At 54.2% G+C, this 15,036-nt stretch overlaps 5 protein-coding genes across 5 annotated transcripts; 3 read left to right on the forward strand and 2 right to left on the reverse strand.

The window, feature by feature from the left end:
• Positions 1-1,179: 1,179 nt before the first annotated feature.
• Positions 1,180-3,052, forward strand: dotC-0 (Efflux pump dotC; the record flags this gene model as incomplete). The annotated part of the gene is made up of 2 exons (XM_036642578.1): positions 1,180-1,918; positions 1,980-3,052. The coding sequence occupies 2 exons, from the start codon at positions 1,180-1,182 to the stop codon at positions 3,050-3,052; spliced, it is 1,812 nt and encodes a 603-aa protein (XP_036491846.1).
• Positions 3,053-4,095: 1,043 nt separating this feature from the next.
• axeA-0 (putative acetylxylan esterase A) lies at positions 4,096-5,295 on the forward strand (the record flags this gene model as incomplete). The annotated part of the gene is made up of 3 exons (XM_036642579.1): positions 4,096-4,521; positions 4,605-5,045; positions 5,101-5,295. 3 exons carry the CDS (start codon positions 4,096-4,098, stop codon positions 5,293-5,295), a joined length of 1,062 nt encoding a protein of 353 aa, XP_036492468.1.
• Positions 5,296-7,356: 2,061 nt separating this feature from the next.
• Positions 7,357-9,144, forward strand: CGCS363_v010731 (Drug resistance protein; the record flags this gene model as incomplete). The annotated part of the gene is made up of 2 exons (XM_036642580.1): positions 7,357-7,654; positions 7,736-9,144. 2 exons carry the CDS (start codon positions 7,357-7,359, stop codon positions 9,142-9,144), a joined length of 1,707 nt encoding a protein of 568 aa, XP_036492467.1.
• Positions 9,145-9,712: 568 nt separating this feature from the next.
• CGCS363_v010732 (Uncharacterized protein) lies at positions 9,713-11,818 on the reverse strand (the record flags this gene model as incomplete). Its single annotated transcript, XM_036642581.1, has 3 exons — positions 9,713-10,404; positions 10,455-10,829; positions 10,888-11,818. 3 exons carry the CDS (start codon positions 11,816-11,818, stop codon positions 9,713-9,715), a joined length of 1,998 nt encoding a protein of 665 aa, XP_036492470.1.
• Positions 11,819-13,596: 1,778 nt separating this feature from the next.
• CGCS363_v010733 (uncharacterized protein) lies at positions 13,597-15,036 on the reverse strand (the record flags this gene model as incomplete). Its single annotated transcript, XM_036642582.1, has 1 exon — positions 13,597-15,036. One exon carries the CDS (start codon positions 15,034-15,036, stop codon positions 13,597-13,599), a length of 1,440 nt encoding a protein of 479 aa, XP_036492469.1.

Consider the following 15,036-nt stretch of genomic DNA (forward strand, 5'->3'; position numbering starts at 1 on the left):
AAGGATGAGGCATCGAATGCGGGGGGCAACGTGGACGCGCGGGGAAGCCCCTTGCTTCCCGCTGCAAAGCGTCCGGTTCCTCCTTGGGTTCGCTGCGTCAGCCGTCCGATGTATGGTATGCCGCTTTTCTCCTGTGCATGTATCATGTATTAGTCTCGTCGCATCAGTGTCGTAAATACGACGGCAATGAGCACGTCTTTTGAGGGAATGCTGCTGTGATTACCAAGCCATCGCTAGAGTCTGGCTAGTGCCTGGTTAACGCGCCCTGAAGTTACATGAGCGAGAGCTTCACCGACTTGTCGAATCGGACAACAGGCTTTCTAGTCGTCGTGCTAATTACTGCATGGAACGAATTAGGCAGGTCATATGAAGTCCCGTCCGGTCGAGACTAAAGTAGAAGAACAGGCGGCTGCTGACAACCTCCGTATCCAAGCTCAAGGAGGTGCGGCTTTGCAAGCCCGAGGATGTCCTGCTAACTCCGATGAACATTCGTTCCGATTAGCTTGAGTCCTACGTATGTGTCATTCACTTTCCCGAGCAAGCTGCTGTGCTGCAAAATTCGTCGGAAACATGAGCAAACTTTCCCAGTCAAGCATTCTCTGTTTAATTTTCGCCGATTCGGCAGCGCGGCAGTGCGGCAAGCGACGCCAATCTCGACGTCCACCACCGGCCCAGACTCCCCGGTGGTCTTAGCCGGTTCGAGGAAGATGTTGCTCCATCCCACTTTCCCCGATTTCCTCGCTTCTCGCTTCGCGGCCACATGGGTGACCGGGGGGTTGGAGTGGTTCACGTTGGAGCGGATGTGGAGGTGCTGGTCATCGACTAGGTAATGAAATTTGCCCGGTTCGCCTTCGGTTTTTTTTTTTTCTTTCTTTTCGCGACGGTGACGGGTCGACCTCGTGACTCTTCCTTTTCATACTCACGCGCTTGCGTATTGGTTTTGGTCACACTCGCTACTGTGACTTATTCATCGAAGTTCGCTCTTTAAAGCAGGGAAAAGGGTCCCATCGCAAGATCCATTGGGTCTCATCCACTGTTACTGCTTGGAATCTGGAAAGAGCCTTGATGATTCTTCAGACTGAGAACGTCTTCGCTCGCACATCAAATTACAACGCTTAACACCCAAAGCGCAAACAACTCCGGAAATCGTAACCCGAGCCATCACCACACAACCCACAGATGACAGCAAACCACCACCTCCACGACGACGAGAAAGTCGACGACGTCGAGCGCGCCGCAGGCACAACGACAAGCAGCTCCGACTCCATCAGCAGCAACAATGAGGTGACCGCAAACCCACCCGCCTCCGCCGCCAAGGCCGAGGCCGAGGCCTCAACACCGGAGGCGGGTCCCACCGCCGGCGAGACAAAGCAAGATGCAGCTCCGGAAGCCACCGCAGCTGACGCCGACGCCGACGCCCCGGAGGCCGGGCGCACCAAGCTCGAGACGACGCTCATCGTGCTCTCCCTGTGCGCGGCGCTCTTCCTCGCCGCGCTGGACGTGACCATCATCACGACCGCCGTGCCGACCATCGCGCAGGAGTTCAACAGCAACATCGGCTACATCTGGATCGGCTCCGCCTACCTGCTCGCCAACGCCGCCTTCGTGCCGACCTGGGGCAAGATCTCGGACATCTGGGGCCGCAAGCCCGTGCTGCTGTCCGCCGTCGGCGTGTTCTGGGTCGGCTCGTTGCTGTGCGGGCTGGCGGTGGACATGGCGATGCTGATTGCCGCGCGCGCGATCCAGGGAATCGGCGGCGGCGGGATTATTGTGCTGGTGAATATCTGCATCAGCGACTTGTTCTCCATGAGGCAGCGCGGGGTGTATTTTGGCGTCATGGGCATGGTGTGGGCTGTGGCCTCGGCCGTAGGACCTGTCATTGGGGGTGTGTTCACGAGCCAGGTTACTTGGCGATGGTGTAAGTTCTATCTTTCTCTTTCACTTGTTATAACGAGTCATAATGTTGACTATGAACACAGGCTTCTACATCAACCTCCCCATCTCCGGCGTCGGCATCATCATCCTCTTCTTCGTGCTCAAGCTGCACAACCCGCGGACGCCCGTCGTCAAGGGGCTCAAGGCAATCGACTGGATCGGCACCGTCACAATCATCGGCGGCACCATCATGTTCCTCTTCGGCCTCGAGTTCGGCGGCGTCACCTACCCCTGGAGCTCGCCCACCGTCATCTGCCTCATCGTCTTCGGCATCCTCACCATCGGCCTCTTCACCGTCAACGAGTGGAAGTACGCCCGCTACCCCGTCATCCCCATGCACCTCTTCAGCGACTGGTCCAACCTCGCCGCCTTCGCCACCGCCTTCTGCCACGCCTTCGCCTTCATCTCGGGCTCCTACTGGCTGCCGCTCTACTTCCAGGGCGTCCAGGGCGTCTCGTCCCTGCTCTCGGGCGTCTACCTGCTCCCCTACGTCCTCTCGCTGTCCCTCATGTCCGCGCTCGCGGGCTACGTCATCCGCAAGACGGGCAACTACCTCTACCTCATCATCGCGGGCATGGCCGTCGCCACGCTCGGGTTCGGGCTCTTCCACGACCTGCCGCTGCAGCGGAATTTCACCAAGATCGTGCTGTACCAGATCGTCGCGGGGCTCGGCATCGGGCCGAACTTCCAGTCGCCGCTGATCGCGGTGCAGACGTCCGTCGAGCCGCGCGACATCGCGGCCGCGACGTCGACGTTCGGCTTCATCCGCCAGATGGCGACGTCCATCTCTGTCGTGATCGGCGGCGTGGTGTTCAACAACGAGATGCAGAAGCAGCACCCGCGGCTGCTCGCGGAGCTGGGCCCGGAGCTGGCGGGTTTGCTGTCCGGCTCGAGCGCGGCGTCGAGCGTGGGGGTGGTGGCGGGGTTGCAGGGCGAGCAGGGGCAGATTGCAAGGGGCGCGTATTTGAATAGTTTGCGGACGATGTATATTGTCTATGTCGCGTTCGCGGGGCTAGGGCTGGTGATGAGTTTGTTCATACGGCAGAAGCAGCTGAGCAAGAAGCACACGGAGCACCGGACGGGCTTGAAGACGCTGAGGAGCCGGACGGGGAAGTAGGGTGGTGTACATACATGCATCGTGCATCATGGCAAGGCGTTCAACGGGCATGGAGCGGATACCAAAACTTTGGATTCATTATCTCTTTCTCAATTCAACTTGAGCTCTCTCAGACAGTGGCGCTTTCCGCATGTTGCACATGTGACCTGACCGGGTATATGAAATATTCAGAGAGGCTCAACCGGCTGGGTTCAGGCTAAATGGCGGCTGATGTCTCCTCCACGTGGGACATATTCAATGGGTAACATTATGTATAGACACACAACGAGGAAAGATACTATTGATTCTAAAAGTGCTTTCCGCTCACCCGGAAGACGGGGAAGGTCGCATTGACAAGTGAGAGTGTGGCAGAATCCGGTAGTAGGCCGGTCGTGACGTCCGAGATGGGAACCAATATGGCCTAGGCTAGGCCAGTTCTTTGGTACTGAGGCGTTACCGTGTTGTCGAAGTCCTGTTTGGCATGCAAAGAAGGTTTGCACAGCGAGTCCTTCGGAAACAATTTCATCTTATACTTGCGCTCGTTCAACATGAGAGACAGTAGCGATGGTATTGCCACCGAAGCCTTTATTGGCGGAATCGCACGGCCCCACTCACGGAGAATACTTCCGGTTCAGGGACGGATATCTAGCATACCGTCCGTGATCTCTCTTTCTGATGAGAAACAGTTCTCAAAGCGACATGAATTCCTCAAAAACTGATGTTTTTGCTGAACGCTTAATGTCAAGTTATCAAAACGCATCATTGGGGTTGAAAGGCCGTCACCCACCTCTCAGGCCTGAGAGGGATGACCCAAAGCCACGCCCGTAGCTCCGAGCAGAAGGTCGCATCGTGACCCGGAGAGGTCCCGGAACCTCGCATGGAGGAGGGGTCGCAGCCACTAGCTGAACACCCACCGGAGCCATCACATCCGCTGCCTCATTCGCGATCTTGACGGAGGCAACATGGTATAAGACGGACGCCTTCTTCTCAAAACCCACATGATGGGAAACCGGTGTTTGCAGGCAGCTCAACCCAGCATCAAGGCCAGACTAAACATCACCAGAATGCGTCTCCTCAACCTCCTAACCGCCGCCCTCAGCGGCAGCATCGCCGCCGCTGCATCCCTCCAACAGGTGACCAGCTTCGGCGCCAACCCGTCGGGAGCAAAGATGTACATCTATGTGCCCGATAAGGTGGCTGCGAGCCCGCCAATCATCGTCGCGATTCACTACTGTTCCGGGACAGCGAGCGCGTACTACTCCAACACACCGTACAAGTCGTACGCGGATCAGTACGGCTTGATTGTTATTTACCCAGAATCGCCGTACAGCGGCACCTGCTGGGACGTGAGCTCGACGGCTTCGTTGACGCACAACGGTGGTGGAAACAGCAATGCGATCGCTAATATGGTGGCGTATACTCTGAACCAATACAACGGCGACAAGAGCAAGGTTTTTGTGACGGGTACCTCCTCTGGAGCCATGATGACGGTAAGTCCCTTCTCAAATACGTGAAAAATCATCTTTTGAACACTCGTTCTTTTCTAGAAGATGCCTCGCTAACAAGGACGAAGAATGTCATGGCAGCAACCTACCCCGAGCTCTTCGCCGCAGGCATCGCCTACTCAGGCGTCCCCGCCGGGTGCTTCTACACCGGCACCGTCAACGGCTGGAACTCGACCTGCAGCCAGGGTCAGTCCATCTCGACGCAGGCCGTGTGGGCGCAGACGGCGCTCAACATGTACCCCGGCTACTCGGGCGCGCGGCCCCGCATGCAGATCTACCACGGCAGCGCCGACACTACGCTGTACCCGCAGAACTGGAACGAGACGATCAAGCAGTGGACCGGGGTGTTCGGGTACAGCCTGACGCCGCAGCAGACGCTGCCCGGGACGCCGAGCGGGCAGTACACCAAGTACATCTACGGGCCCAATTTGCAGGGCATCTACGGGGCTGGGGTCGGGCACAGCGTGCCTGTCATGGGCGCGGAGGATCTCAAGTGGTTTGGGATTACGGTGAGTGTTCTCGCGGGTTGTTCTTGTTGATGTGATACTGATCGTTTAAAAATAGGGCGGCTCCGGAACGACGACGACCGCAGCGGCGCCACCTGCGGCGACAACAACGGCGGCACCGCCGAGCGGGGGCGGAGGCTGCACGGCGAACCGGTGGGATCAGTGCGGCGGGAGCGGGTTCAGCGGGTGTACTGTCTGCGCGTCCCCGTACACCTGCACCAAGGCCAACGATTGGTATTCTCAATGCTTGTGAAGTAGTCGTGTGGGTAGAGCAATATTGATGAGTGACTGATGTGGTTGAATATAGTTTTGTACATACTTTGCCTTTCAACGTCTCCTCTTGCTTGGCTACCAATATCAGATGAACTTGTCAAGCGACATCCTCAAATCCATTGAGTACCTCTTCAACTCGACTGAGTTCCTTTCTATGAACAGCACTCTATTTTAGATATCACCCTTTCTCCCGTGCCTCAAGTAGAAACGCCACCGTGAGATTCGAGAATGGTCATAATCCCCGGCCAACAAATCCTGTTGTTTGAGGATTCGCGATGGATGGGCGTTCCGTATTTCCGTATTCCCGTTCCGTAGTTCCGAGCAATCACAGCCCGGCCAGCAACTGGGGTCAATTACACCCACCGGAACGTAGGCCGAAGAGCCAGGAAACGCCAATCATCATAAATCACCTCAAGCTTACCCTGACAACCCATCCAAAGCCGCGGGTTTCTCAAGTCTGGATGATGACGGTAGCCGCGCGCGCCGTTCCAAGCCAAACCCTCCGGGCCGATCGCCACTCATGCTCTTTCAGCATCCGAACCCGTCCCGGTTCGTAATCCGGAGGCAATCTTCCCACCCCCACCAACCGACCTCGGACCCGAACAGCAGAGCAAGGGCGATAGGCGATAAGCAAGCCACTGGCACGTTCAGTGCTGAACAAACCACAATCACCGACACCAGGTGCCATCAACGTGGAGCCGGTGTCAGCTTGTCAGTGTCTTGTCTTGACTCAGGTCCCAGCTTGGCCGCTTCCGACCTAGATGGGATGGCGTCTTCTTAGCCTTTCCCCCTCAAGCGCGCGCGGGATTTCTACTGCGCAGCTCTTTGGTGGCTTTTCCAGAGCTTCTTAGTGCTCGGAACTAGACCAGCCCAGCCCGTCTTTTTGGCGTCCCCTACCGCTGGGACTTGTAGCAATTCAGCCCTGCGCATGCTTGAAGAGGGGAAGCTGAGATAGAGCCGGCTGCAGCTGAGTGGTCTCGAACGTCCGCGTGACCTTGCTCTGTAATAGGAAGTTGATGGTCTCCGTGTTTCTGAGGAAAGGGTGTTCTTTGCAGGTGCCAAGTTGGTCCATGGCTGCTTCCGGGCTGCCAGCGGAGGGGCTGGTTTTCAGGCTCTCTGTCACTCTGTTTCTTGATGTTTCCCCCTCGTAGACATCCGAGACGCCCTGATTCCTCCATGCTCAATGTGAATCATCAGGGTTCTCGGGTGTTCTGGAAGAGGTGAAAAGTTGGCGAATTTCAAGGCATCGGCGAGGCCTTGAAATCTGGGACCACTGGCATCATCGCATTCGATCATGTTCGACACCGAGTCAATTGAAGAGCCACATCAGATTAGATCTCGCAGGCGGTATTCCCAAAGGAGAAAAAATATCCAGACAGGGGGGTCCATAAAAAAGCGAAGAAGCTGTCACTCAGTAAGCAAGCACGGACTGAAATGCAGAACGTGAGTTTTCCGTGGTTCCAATTGATGTGCCGTCCGACTCGCGGTGCGCACGCCGGTTGGACGGACGGCGTTTAGGAGTTTAGTCGTTCTTAGTCTTGACCCATCGGCGTTGGCAACTTTGAATGTTCAAACAGCAGAGAGACATTGAAAATGGAGGCAGTTTTTCATCAAGGTCTTCCTGGAAGAACCCACCCACCATCACATCAAAACGGATCCATCCCGGGACCCCCTGGGCCATGCAAAATCGATTCGACCCTTACAAATTTGTGAGAAAAAACGGACCAATCCCACGTGTAATTCCGGACGAGGGAGACCAGGCCCCGGGTGGCTCTGGGTCTCGCCGGTTTTAGGGGCGATTCCCTTTTTGCTCTTCTTTCTCTTTCAGTCCCCATCTTTGCCTGGCCCTTGAACGAGTTAGCGTCTCTGCTTCGGTATGGCGAATTTGAAAGGTCCCGCTCGTATCTGCCGTCGCCGCCTTCACTACGGGTAGATCATTCTTTACTTCAACTCACCTTCTTCCTACCCCCCTCGGAGCTGGTGCCGCCTAGTTTCCTCTCTCTGAGGACTTGGAAGCTTTGCACCAGACAACAACGACAAGATGTCTTCTCCTTCGGCGCCCGAGAAGCACCAGCAACCGCGCAGGAGCGCCGACTCGTTCTCCGGAGACAGGACCGCGACGGCGACCCCTGATGTCAACATGACGAAAGAAGACAAGCCGATCCCGGACGACTCGAGCGCTTCGCCAGACCAATCGAACCGCGATGAATCCGACGACCACGGCGACGGTCTTGCGCCTACGCAGACCAATGCCTCCGAGGTTTGGCCCGTGACGACGATGTCGTTCCCCCGTGAGGCGCTCTTTGTAGCTATCTGCTGCATGGCGCAGTTCTGCACCCGTGAGTCTCCCTCATAGCTAGCTATCTATGGCTCTTCTACATCATGTAAGATGAATATGATTGACTGAACAAAATATCCAGAGGCCGCATACATGGAGACCCTCGTCCTCCTGCACGTAATCGGCGGCTCATTCCACGTCGACAACCCAGCCCGTCTCGCGTGGCTCGTCGCCGGCTACTCCCTCACCGTCGGCACCTTCATCCTCTTCTCCGGCCGCCTAGGCGACGCCTTCGGCTACAAGCGCATGCTCATCATCGGCTTCTCCTGGTTCTCCGTCTGGTCCCTCATCGCCGGCCTCAGCGTCTACTCCAACTTCACCCTCGCCGTCTTCTCCCGCGTGCTGCAGGGCATCGGCCCGGCTATCTGCCTGCCCAACGCCCTCGCCCTCTTCGGCGCCGCCTACCCGCCCGGCCACCGCAAGGCCATGGTCTTCTCCTTCTTCGGCGCCGTCGCCCCCATGGGCGGCGTCTGCGGCGCCGCCATCGCCTCCGTGCTCGAGCTCGAGTGGTGGCCGTGGGCCCTGTGGGCGCTCTCCATCTGGCTCGCCCTCCTGGCCGTGGCCGGCTTCTTCATCATCCCCGAGCCGCAGCGCAAGATGGGCCCGCCGCGCGGCCTGAAGGAGATGATGGTCGAGCTCGACATCCCCGGCGCCGTCACCGGCATCGTCGCGCTGGTGCTCTTCAACTTTGCGTGGAACCAGGCGCCCATTGTCGGGTGGAAGACGCCCGAGGTCCTGGTTCCGCTGATCCTCGGTCTCATCCTGTTCGGCGTCTTCGCGGCGATCGAGTTCAAGTACGCCGAGAAGCCGCTGCTGCCGTTCGACGCGGTTAACGCCGACGTCGCGTTCGTGCTGGCGGCTGTCGTGTGTGGATGGGCGACCTTTGGCGTGTGGACGCTGTACCTGGTGCAGATCCTGCAGGAGATCCGGACGCTGTCGCCGCTGTTGACCTGCGCGTGGTTCTCGCCTGTTGTGGTCACCGGTGGTATCGCGGCTGTGATCACCGGTAAGCTTCTTGGCCCTCTCAAGGTCCGTCCTGCGGTAGTCATGACGATGGCTCTGGTTGCGTTCACCACCGGTGTCATCCTCACGGCGACGGCGCCCGAGAACCAGATCTACTGGGCGCAGATCTTCGTGTCCATGCTCATCATGCCTTTCGGCATGGACATGAGCTTCCCCGCCGCGACGCTCATCTTGTCAAACGCCGTCAAGCGGGAGCACCAGGGTATTGGTGCCAGTTTGGTCAACACCGTCGTCAACTACGGCATCGCGTTGGGCGTTGGCTTCGCGGGCACCGTGGAGGTCCACGTCAACCGCGGCGCGCAGACGACAGAGGACAAGTTTGTCGGCTTCAGGGGCGCGATGTACATGGGCATCGGCCTGGCTGGCCTCGGACTGTGTGTTTCGTTAACCTTCTTGGCGAGGGAATGGAGGCACCGGAAGGCTGGGAAGGTTGTGAGCGAGGAGAAAGCCGAGGCGCCCAAGTCGTGATGGGGATTAGCATAATAGAATTAGATGTAGAAACGCATTGCTCAGCGCCGCGATAGATATCCTTGACTTTTTGTACAAAAATAGAATTGCTCGAAGAGAGATTTATTCAGATACCCCATTTTGGAATACATTTGTGACGTTACTGGTGAAGGTGCTGATTACAGGAGTTGCGGTCCAAATTTGGGGGATTTGCAGAGCTGTGGCTTGAAGGCCACCTTGGTTGAAGTTAGGTTCGGGTACAGGCATCCGAAGACTTCCGCTAATAGTCCTCGTTGCTCAATGAGAGAATTGAGAGGGCAGTGATGGAGAAATGTCCAGCAGATCCTGGAAATCCAAAGAACAAATCTTATTAGGGCTAATTCTAAGGCTCCCATAGTCTCGGCTTGTTGATTGAAAACAAGAGGTTAAAACTGTAAAGAAGTTCAACATGTTGGGTTGTTACAAAAGAGATTTTGCCGTCGGTACGAGCAATTGCTCCATCACACACTATTTCTAGAAAGACCTATAGCTAGTTGTTACTAAGGTGGAGGTCAGACATCCAGCCTTCCCAACAAAGCATTTTGGCCCTTCAAAGTGTTCTGAACCATTCCCTACTAAGGTCGGACCGATTGATCAGTTGGCGCGAGATCAGATCCTCAGGCTTGACCACGTATTCCGGAAGGGTCAGATTTCCGTTAGCCCATTTGTACACGTACCGATTTCCCCCACGAGCATTAGTGTATTTCTTTTCCGACTTGTAGGGCTTGAGGGCGCCAGGGCGATATCGGGAATCCTTTTCCATACGATATCTCACGGCAGGATGGACTTGCTCTTTGGTGATCCCAGGAGCGTTCTGATGACCGTCTAGTTTGTATTCGCCCGGAGTTCTGTCGTTCAAGAAGAAGCGGAAGAGCCAGCCAAAAAGCAAGCTCAAGAGTGAGCGGAAGAGCAAGCGTGCGAGCGAGCTAAGAAGCAATCGCCCGTCGATGAAGGACGTATCCCCAATTATGGGTCCCAGGGCCCAATCTTGGTTGTCTTCGCCCATCTTCACTAGCCTGAAGAAGACGAGTAACTGACGGCCGAATTTCACAAGTGAGCTGTAGTGAAGGCCTCGAAATTGCCTCGAAAATTCAATGAGCTTCCCGCGTGACTCAATTTCGCGGTCTGCGAGGGTTGACAAGGTTTTCGGCTTGCCTCCATATGCCTCTTTCTGCTGGTCATCAAATCGGAGGAAGGGGCTGACTTGGTCGCACATCCAGGTGAAGGAGATGAGCGCGAGTTCTGCCATGGTCAGCAATCGAATTGCATTCAGGGAGGGAGGAAATGCTTACGTTCGCAGTCAAATGGTGCTCCCATCAAAATGCCAGGATTACCGCCTCCGATGTTTTGGTGACTACCGGGGAACCAAACTTGCTGGAGTTTCGGTTCGTAAAATTCTGGCTTGTCATCGGGCGAGTGCTCGTCTTTCAGCTGATCCCACATCTCACGATCTACCATGGCGCTCCATGCGTCATTTATCTTCTTCCTCGTCTCTGTGTTCGGGTTTTTGATACTAAGAAGCTTCCTGAGGTCCTGTGCGAGCGTTTCTCTCGTCTCCAGACGACGTCGAGGAGCTTGTTGGTCATCGGTGGGAAGGCGCCACAGAGTTGGTGTGAATGCAGTCTTCTTGTCGTCCAGTGCTAGGGCATGGAATGCATGCTTGATGTCTGCGCATTGGAAAGTCAATCTCTATGTCGCAAATCCCAAGCGATATTCATTACTTACACCTGCTCAGGGAAGGGTTGTGGAACCCATATTCATCAATGCCGAGAAATCGAAAGTGCTTAGCAACCTCGTTGCTCAATTTTTGGGTCCAGCCCATATAAGGTATTCCCAGAGCACCGACAGTATCGAAAACGCCGACAACGTGGACAATTCTCGTAAACTCAGGAGGCAGGGAGTGCGGCACCTGGGACCAGTTGTTATCGGATCGGCTTGTGTCCGTGACCCAAGACTCGACTCCCTTCTTCTCGACGCCCATGATCCAGGTTCGGTACTCAGGGGACTTGCGGAACCCGAAGCTGTCATTGTTGCTGCACTTCCGATACAGGCGGTAGAGCTCCGGGAAGTCATCCAATTCTTGAGGCTTGATGATACCGATGTCCGTGATGAGACCTGCCACCGCGCGGGCGGTATAGGCTCCTCGAGAGAAACCAAAGCAATAGATCTCGTCGAAAGGAGAGTAATTCATGACGACGAATGTATAAGCCTTGATGACGTCAGATACAAGGCCATCGCCGAACGCTGCCTGGCGTCCCTTCTCAAGGATGTTAACGCCGTCGCCGGTACCGATACCTGGGCTGTAGTACACAATCTGCTGGATCTTGTCATCTTGGGCCTGGCTATCATCACTGCCAGTCGGTCGATTGTTGTGAGCAATGGAGCGTGCTAGCCGTGTGACATTGGAAGGAACGTTCTTCCGTCCTGTGGCTGAAGTCTGCCAGGTACCGTCGCAGCAGATGATGATTCTCTTGCGCGAGAGACCCTCACGCTTTGCAGCGTCTGCAGGGTCTTTCGCAACCTGGGGCTCGTCTAAGTTTTTCCGGGGCTGGTCAGTATGAACGCTGGGTGGCGCTGCGAGCTTTGACTCCTTCGCCGGCTTGGGGTGGAAGTACCGCCAGGCCTTGTGCCCAACAAAAATGCTGGTGGCAATCATGGTCAAAAGGTATCAGAGTAAATATGAATCCTTAGATTTTGAAGTTCCGCTGTCCATGGATAAGCTCCAATCACTTGAACGGAGCCTAGATGGGCTATATATGTGATCTCGTTTCGCGATAACATCTCCGGGAACGGGCCGTCGGGACCCTCCGCTGCGGGGTTTTATTGTTGTCTCATTCCTAAATTCCAGTCTGCTACAGAACAAATTGTTAATTCAGGTGAGGCTGAGAGGGAGCCGCTAAGCTGTCTTGAAGCATGTGAAAACAGCAAACCCTGATACTTCGGCAACGAAGGAAGTGAGAAATTTCTCGTGTTGTGTGATAAGAAGCTGTTATGCCATGTCCGTTTGCCATTTCAGTATGTGAGGTCTCGGAGCTTCGGACAGCGCGAGGAATGACATGTTGAGGCTGAGACATACATATTATGAGGCAATTCTAATGTTTGTGATAACGCTAGAATAGAGACTCTGAAAGCAGCATTTCATGGGGAAAAATGAGGGAAGTCATGAGACCGAAGTTGCCGGCCTTCTCACCTAACATGTGAAATTTAGGGCAGCAGAGGATATTTGACAGCTTTCATACCATATTTGAGACACACCAAATAAGCTCGCAATCAACACTATCGGGCCGCAAAATAACGGCAGCGGGTTGGCTGACAGAAGCTTTTTCGATCATTGGATGTCATCATTCAGCAATTAACGCCTGTTAGAGTCCATCCTCACGACAGGGCGAACATAAAAGTTTGATAACATCTTCGAAGAGTTACTATCCAGCTTTCAGCACTGGCAGACCCCCTCCACTGAGTTTCTTTTCCATCTCCGTCCAAATTCTGTTCAGGAATCCCTGAATGTGTAGGAAAATGTGAGGCGTCAAGAAGGCGAGCTGAATGACAACTCGTAAATAGAGTTCGGATGATGTCTTGACTTTTAAGACAAACTGTTTTATGGTGGGTTGCCAAGGCTTCTTTGCAATCCGTCGCAAACGGTGAAGGCGGAGCTGTGGTAAGACACAGCTCGCCGAGTAGCTGAGTCCTGACCGGCAATGAAAAACACGATATGGAATGTGATAAAGCCAGAAGAAATGCATGTGAGTTTACAAAGCTGAGCATTCGATTTCGTGATTCTTCGTCGGAGAACGCACCATCTTGGGATGTAGACTGAAAACGCTCGAGGGCACCCACATTGACATGTGATGTGCCCTATGATTGACAAGCTCGAGTCTAAAGCTGCTCATCTGGGAGCAGCATTTTCAATTAAAAGTGAAAAAGAGCCTTTACCAAACCAGCAATGTCAAAGAGGTCATCGGGTGGTTTTAAGCGTGGATCTCGCGTTAAACAATGTGACATGTTGAACGATGACCTAGTATACCCCCACGACAGCTCTGCTTGCTCAAGGTGTTGGTCATTAAATGAAGAATACACTCATGGCATGCTTAAAGAAGGCAACCACCGGTGGAAAGTTCATCAAATATTCAGCTTCTCCGGTTGCCGGGAATCCACGGAGTTTTGCTATCCGGGCGGATACCTGTGGCGAAACGAGCGGACGACTACATATAAGCTCTATTGAAAGATGCCTCCTTTTGTTATCATCGTCCTAATTTTCATTGTTGTCCTGACTGTCGTCGTCGTCGTCGTCGTCCGTTGTCGTCCATCGTCATCATTGTTCACATGATCATTGTCTGCGTCGCACGTAGTCATTCAAAATATACGAGAAACCCGATATGCGTGTCTGTAGTTGATCCAAATTCATAACATAGCAATGCTTTTGTGAATCTATTGCTACAAACTCGAAAATTGTTTCCACTCCCTCAGTTGTGAACCTAGTTTTAACAGATTACAAGGAAAGTTTGGTAGTTCTGACGTCGTCAACTTCACGTCGTAGGTTAATTTGTGTCCTTCACAGCTAGCTGCCACTTGTTTCCATGCACCCAAAGCCTTCTCGCTCAATGTGAGCTGCCATGTCGCTATCACGGCAAGCGATGGCGAGCCTTCCCGAACGTGATATCTGAAGATGAACCCCTTGTCGGAGCCTGAGGCCCAGATTTCCATTGTTTCCAGTAAAGGCATGCGCGAAGCGGCCCAACTTGCTTGAAGAAGCAGACTTTCCAGGGCTGACGGGCTGGATACCAGGTCTTCGATATGCGTCGTCAAGGCTAGGTATTTGAGGGCTGGCCATGTACCAAGACCATCTGATGGCTGAGAAAGGTCTGCCGGCGCATCCCCCGACGCATGCCAAAAAAAGTCTCTGGCATCAACAGCGTGACAAACGGTAAAACACTGGAGACAGTAGCTTGCATCGACCGCTCGAGAGACAAGGTCTTCCTTGCCAAATCTGTCGCCAAAGCTGTAGAAATATGCGGGTTCATTCAGTGTAGACTTCGCTTCCCAGATATGCACAGAGTCCAACGTGGCCAATCCGCTCGCGCAGTCGAGCAGCATAGTTGTTGCCTCGTCGCGGGAAATTTGTTCGAAAGGAGTAATTGCTTGCCATGGCTCGTAGTTGATAGTTTTGAGACGACAAAGGCTATGAAAAACTTTCGCAAGTAAGGTCTTCGTCAGGCTTCTGTAGCAATATTGATTTACAGAAAACATGTTGACGACAGAGACCTGAGGAAGCTTGAGAGCGCCAGAGCTAGCGTCTAATAAGTTGCCAAGAAGACGCTGCCTAGAGCTCAAGGAGGAAATACGCATCCTATCAAATTGACTCCTCTGAGTGCCTGTGTGATGCTCCAAAGGGTGGCTTGGATCGCTCGGAGAGCCGGCGGACAAGCTTAATTTGATGCCAGCCGTAGGCGAGTCATAAGACCATGTAGAAAGAGAAACAAACAATTTCTTCAGGGCCTGACTGAAGACCTTATTGTTTGCCTTGATCGTATCTCGGCTCTCTGGCCAGTCGAATTTGTCAACATAATCGTACTCTTCAGTTCTTACGTGAAGTGAGATCTTCTTGACGAGATCTCTTCGATAGCCGTGAACACAAGAGTTCAGATCGTCGATATCAGAACCAGGAAATTGAAGCTTCAGGTGGTGGAAAATTTGCGGTTCGAAGAAGGTTTGCCATTCCCTCGAGACTCTTGCCCAATTCGACAAATCATGGGCTTTGATATTTCCGATCTCAGCTTGCTCCAGAATCATCAGTCGAATCTCCGCAGGCAAGGCTGCCCATCGCAGGTGACTGGCAGCGCCGGCCGAGTATATGGTTCTCGAACGGAGCTTCAT

Source organism: Colletotrichum siamense (genome assembly GCF_013390195.1).
Source record: "Colletotrichum siamense strain Cg363 chromosome Unknown KSG_Cg363_contig07, whole genome shotgun sequence".
Classification (NCBI taxonomy): domain Eukaryota; kingdom Fungi; phylum Ascomycota; class Sordariomycetes; order Glomerellales; family Glomerellaceae; genus Colletotrichum; species Colletotrichum siamense.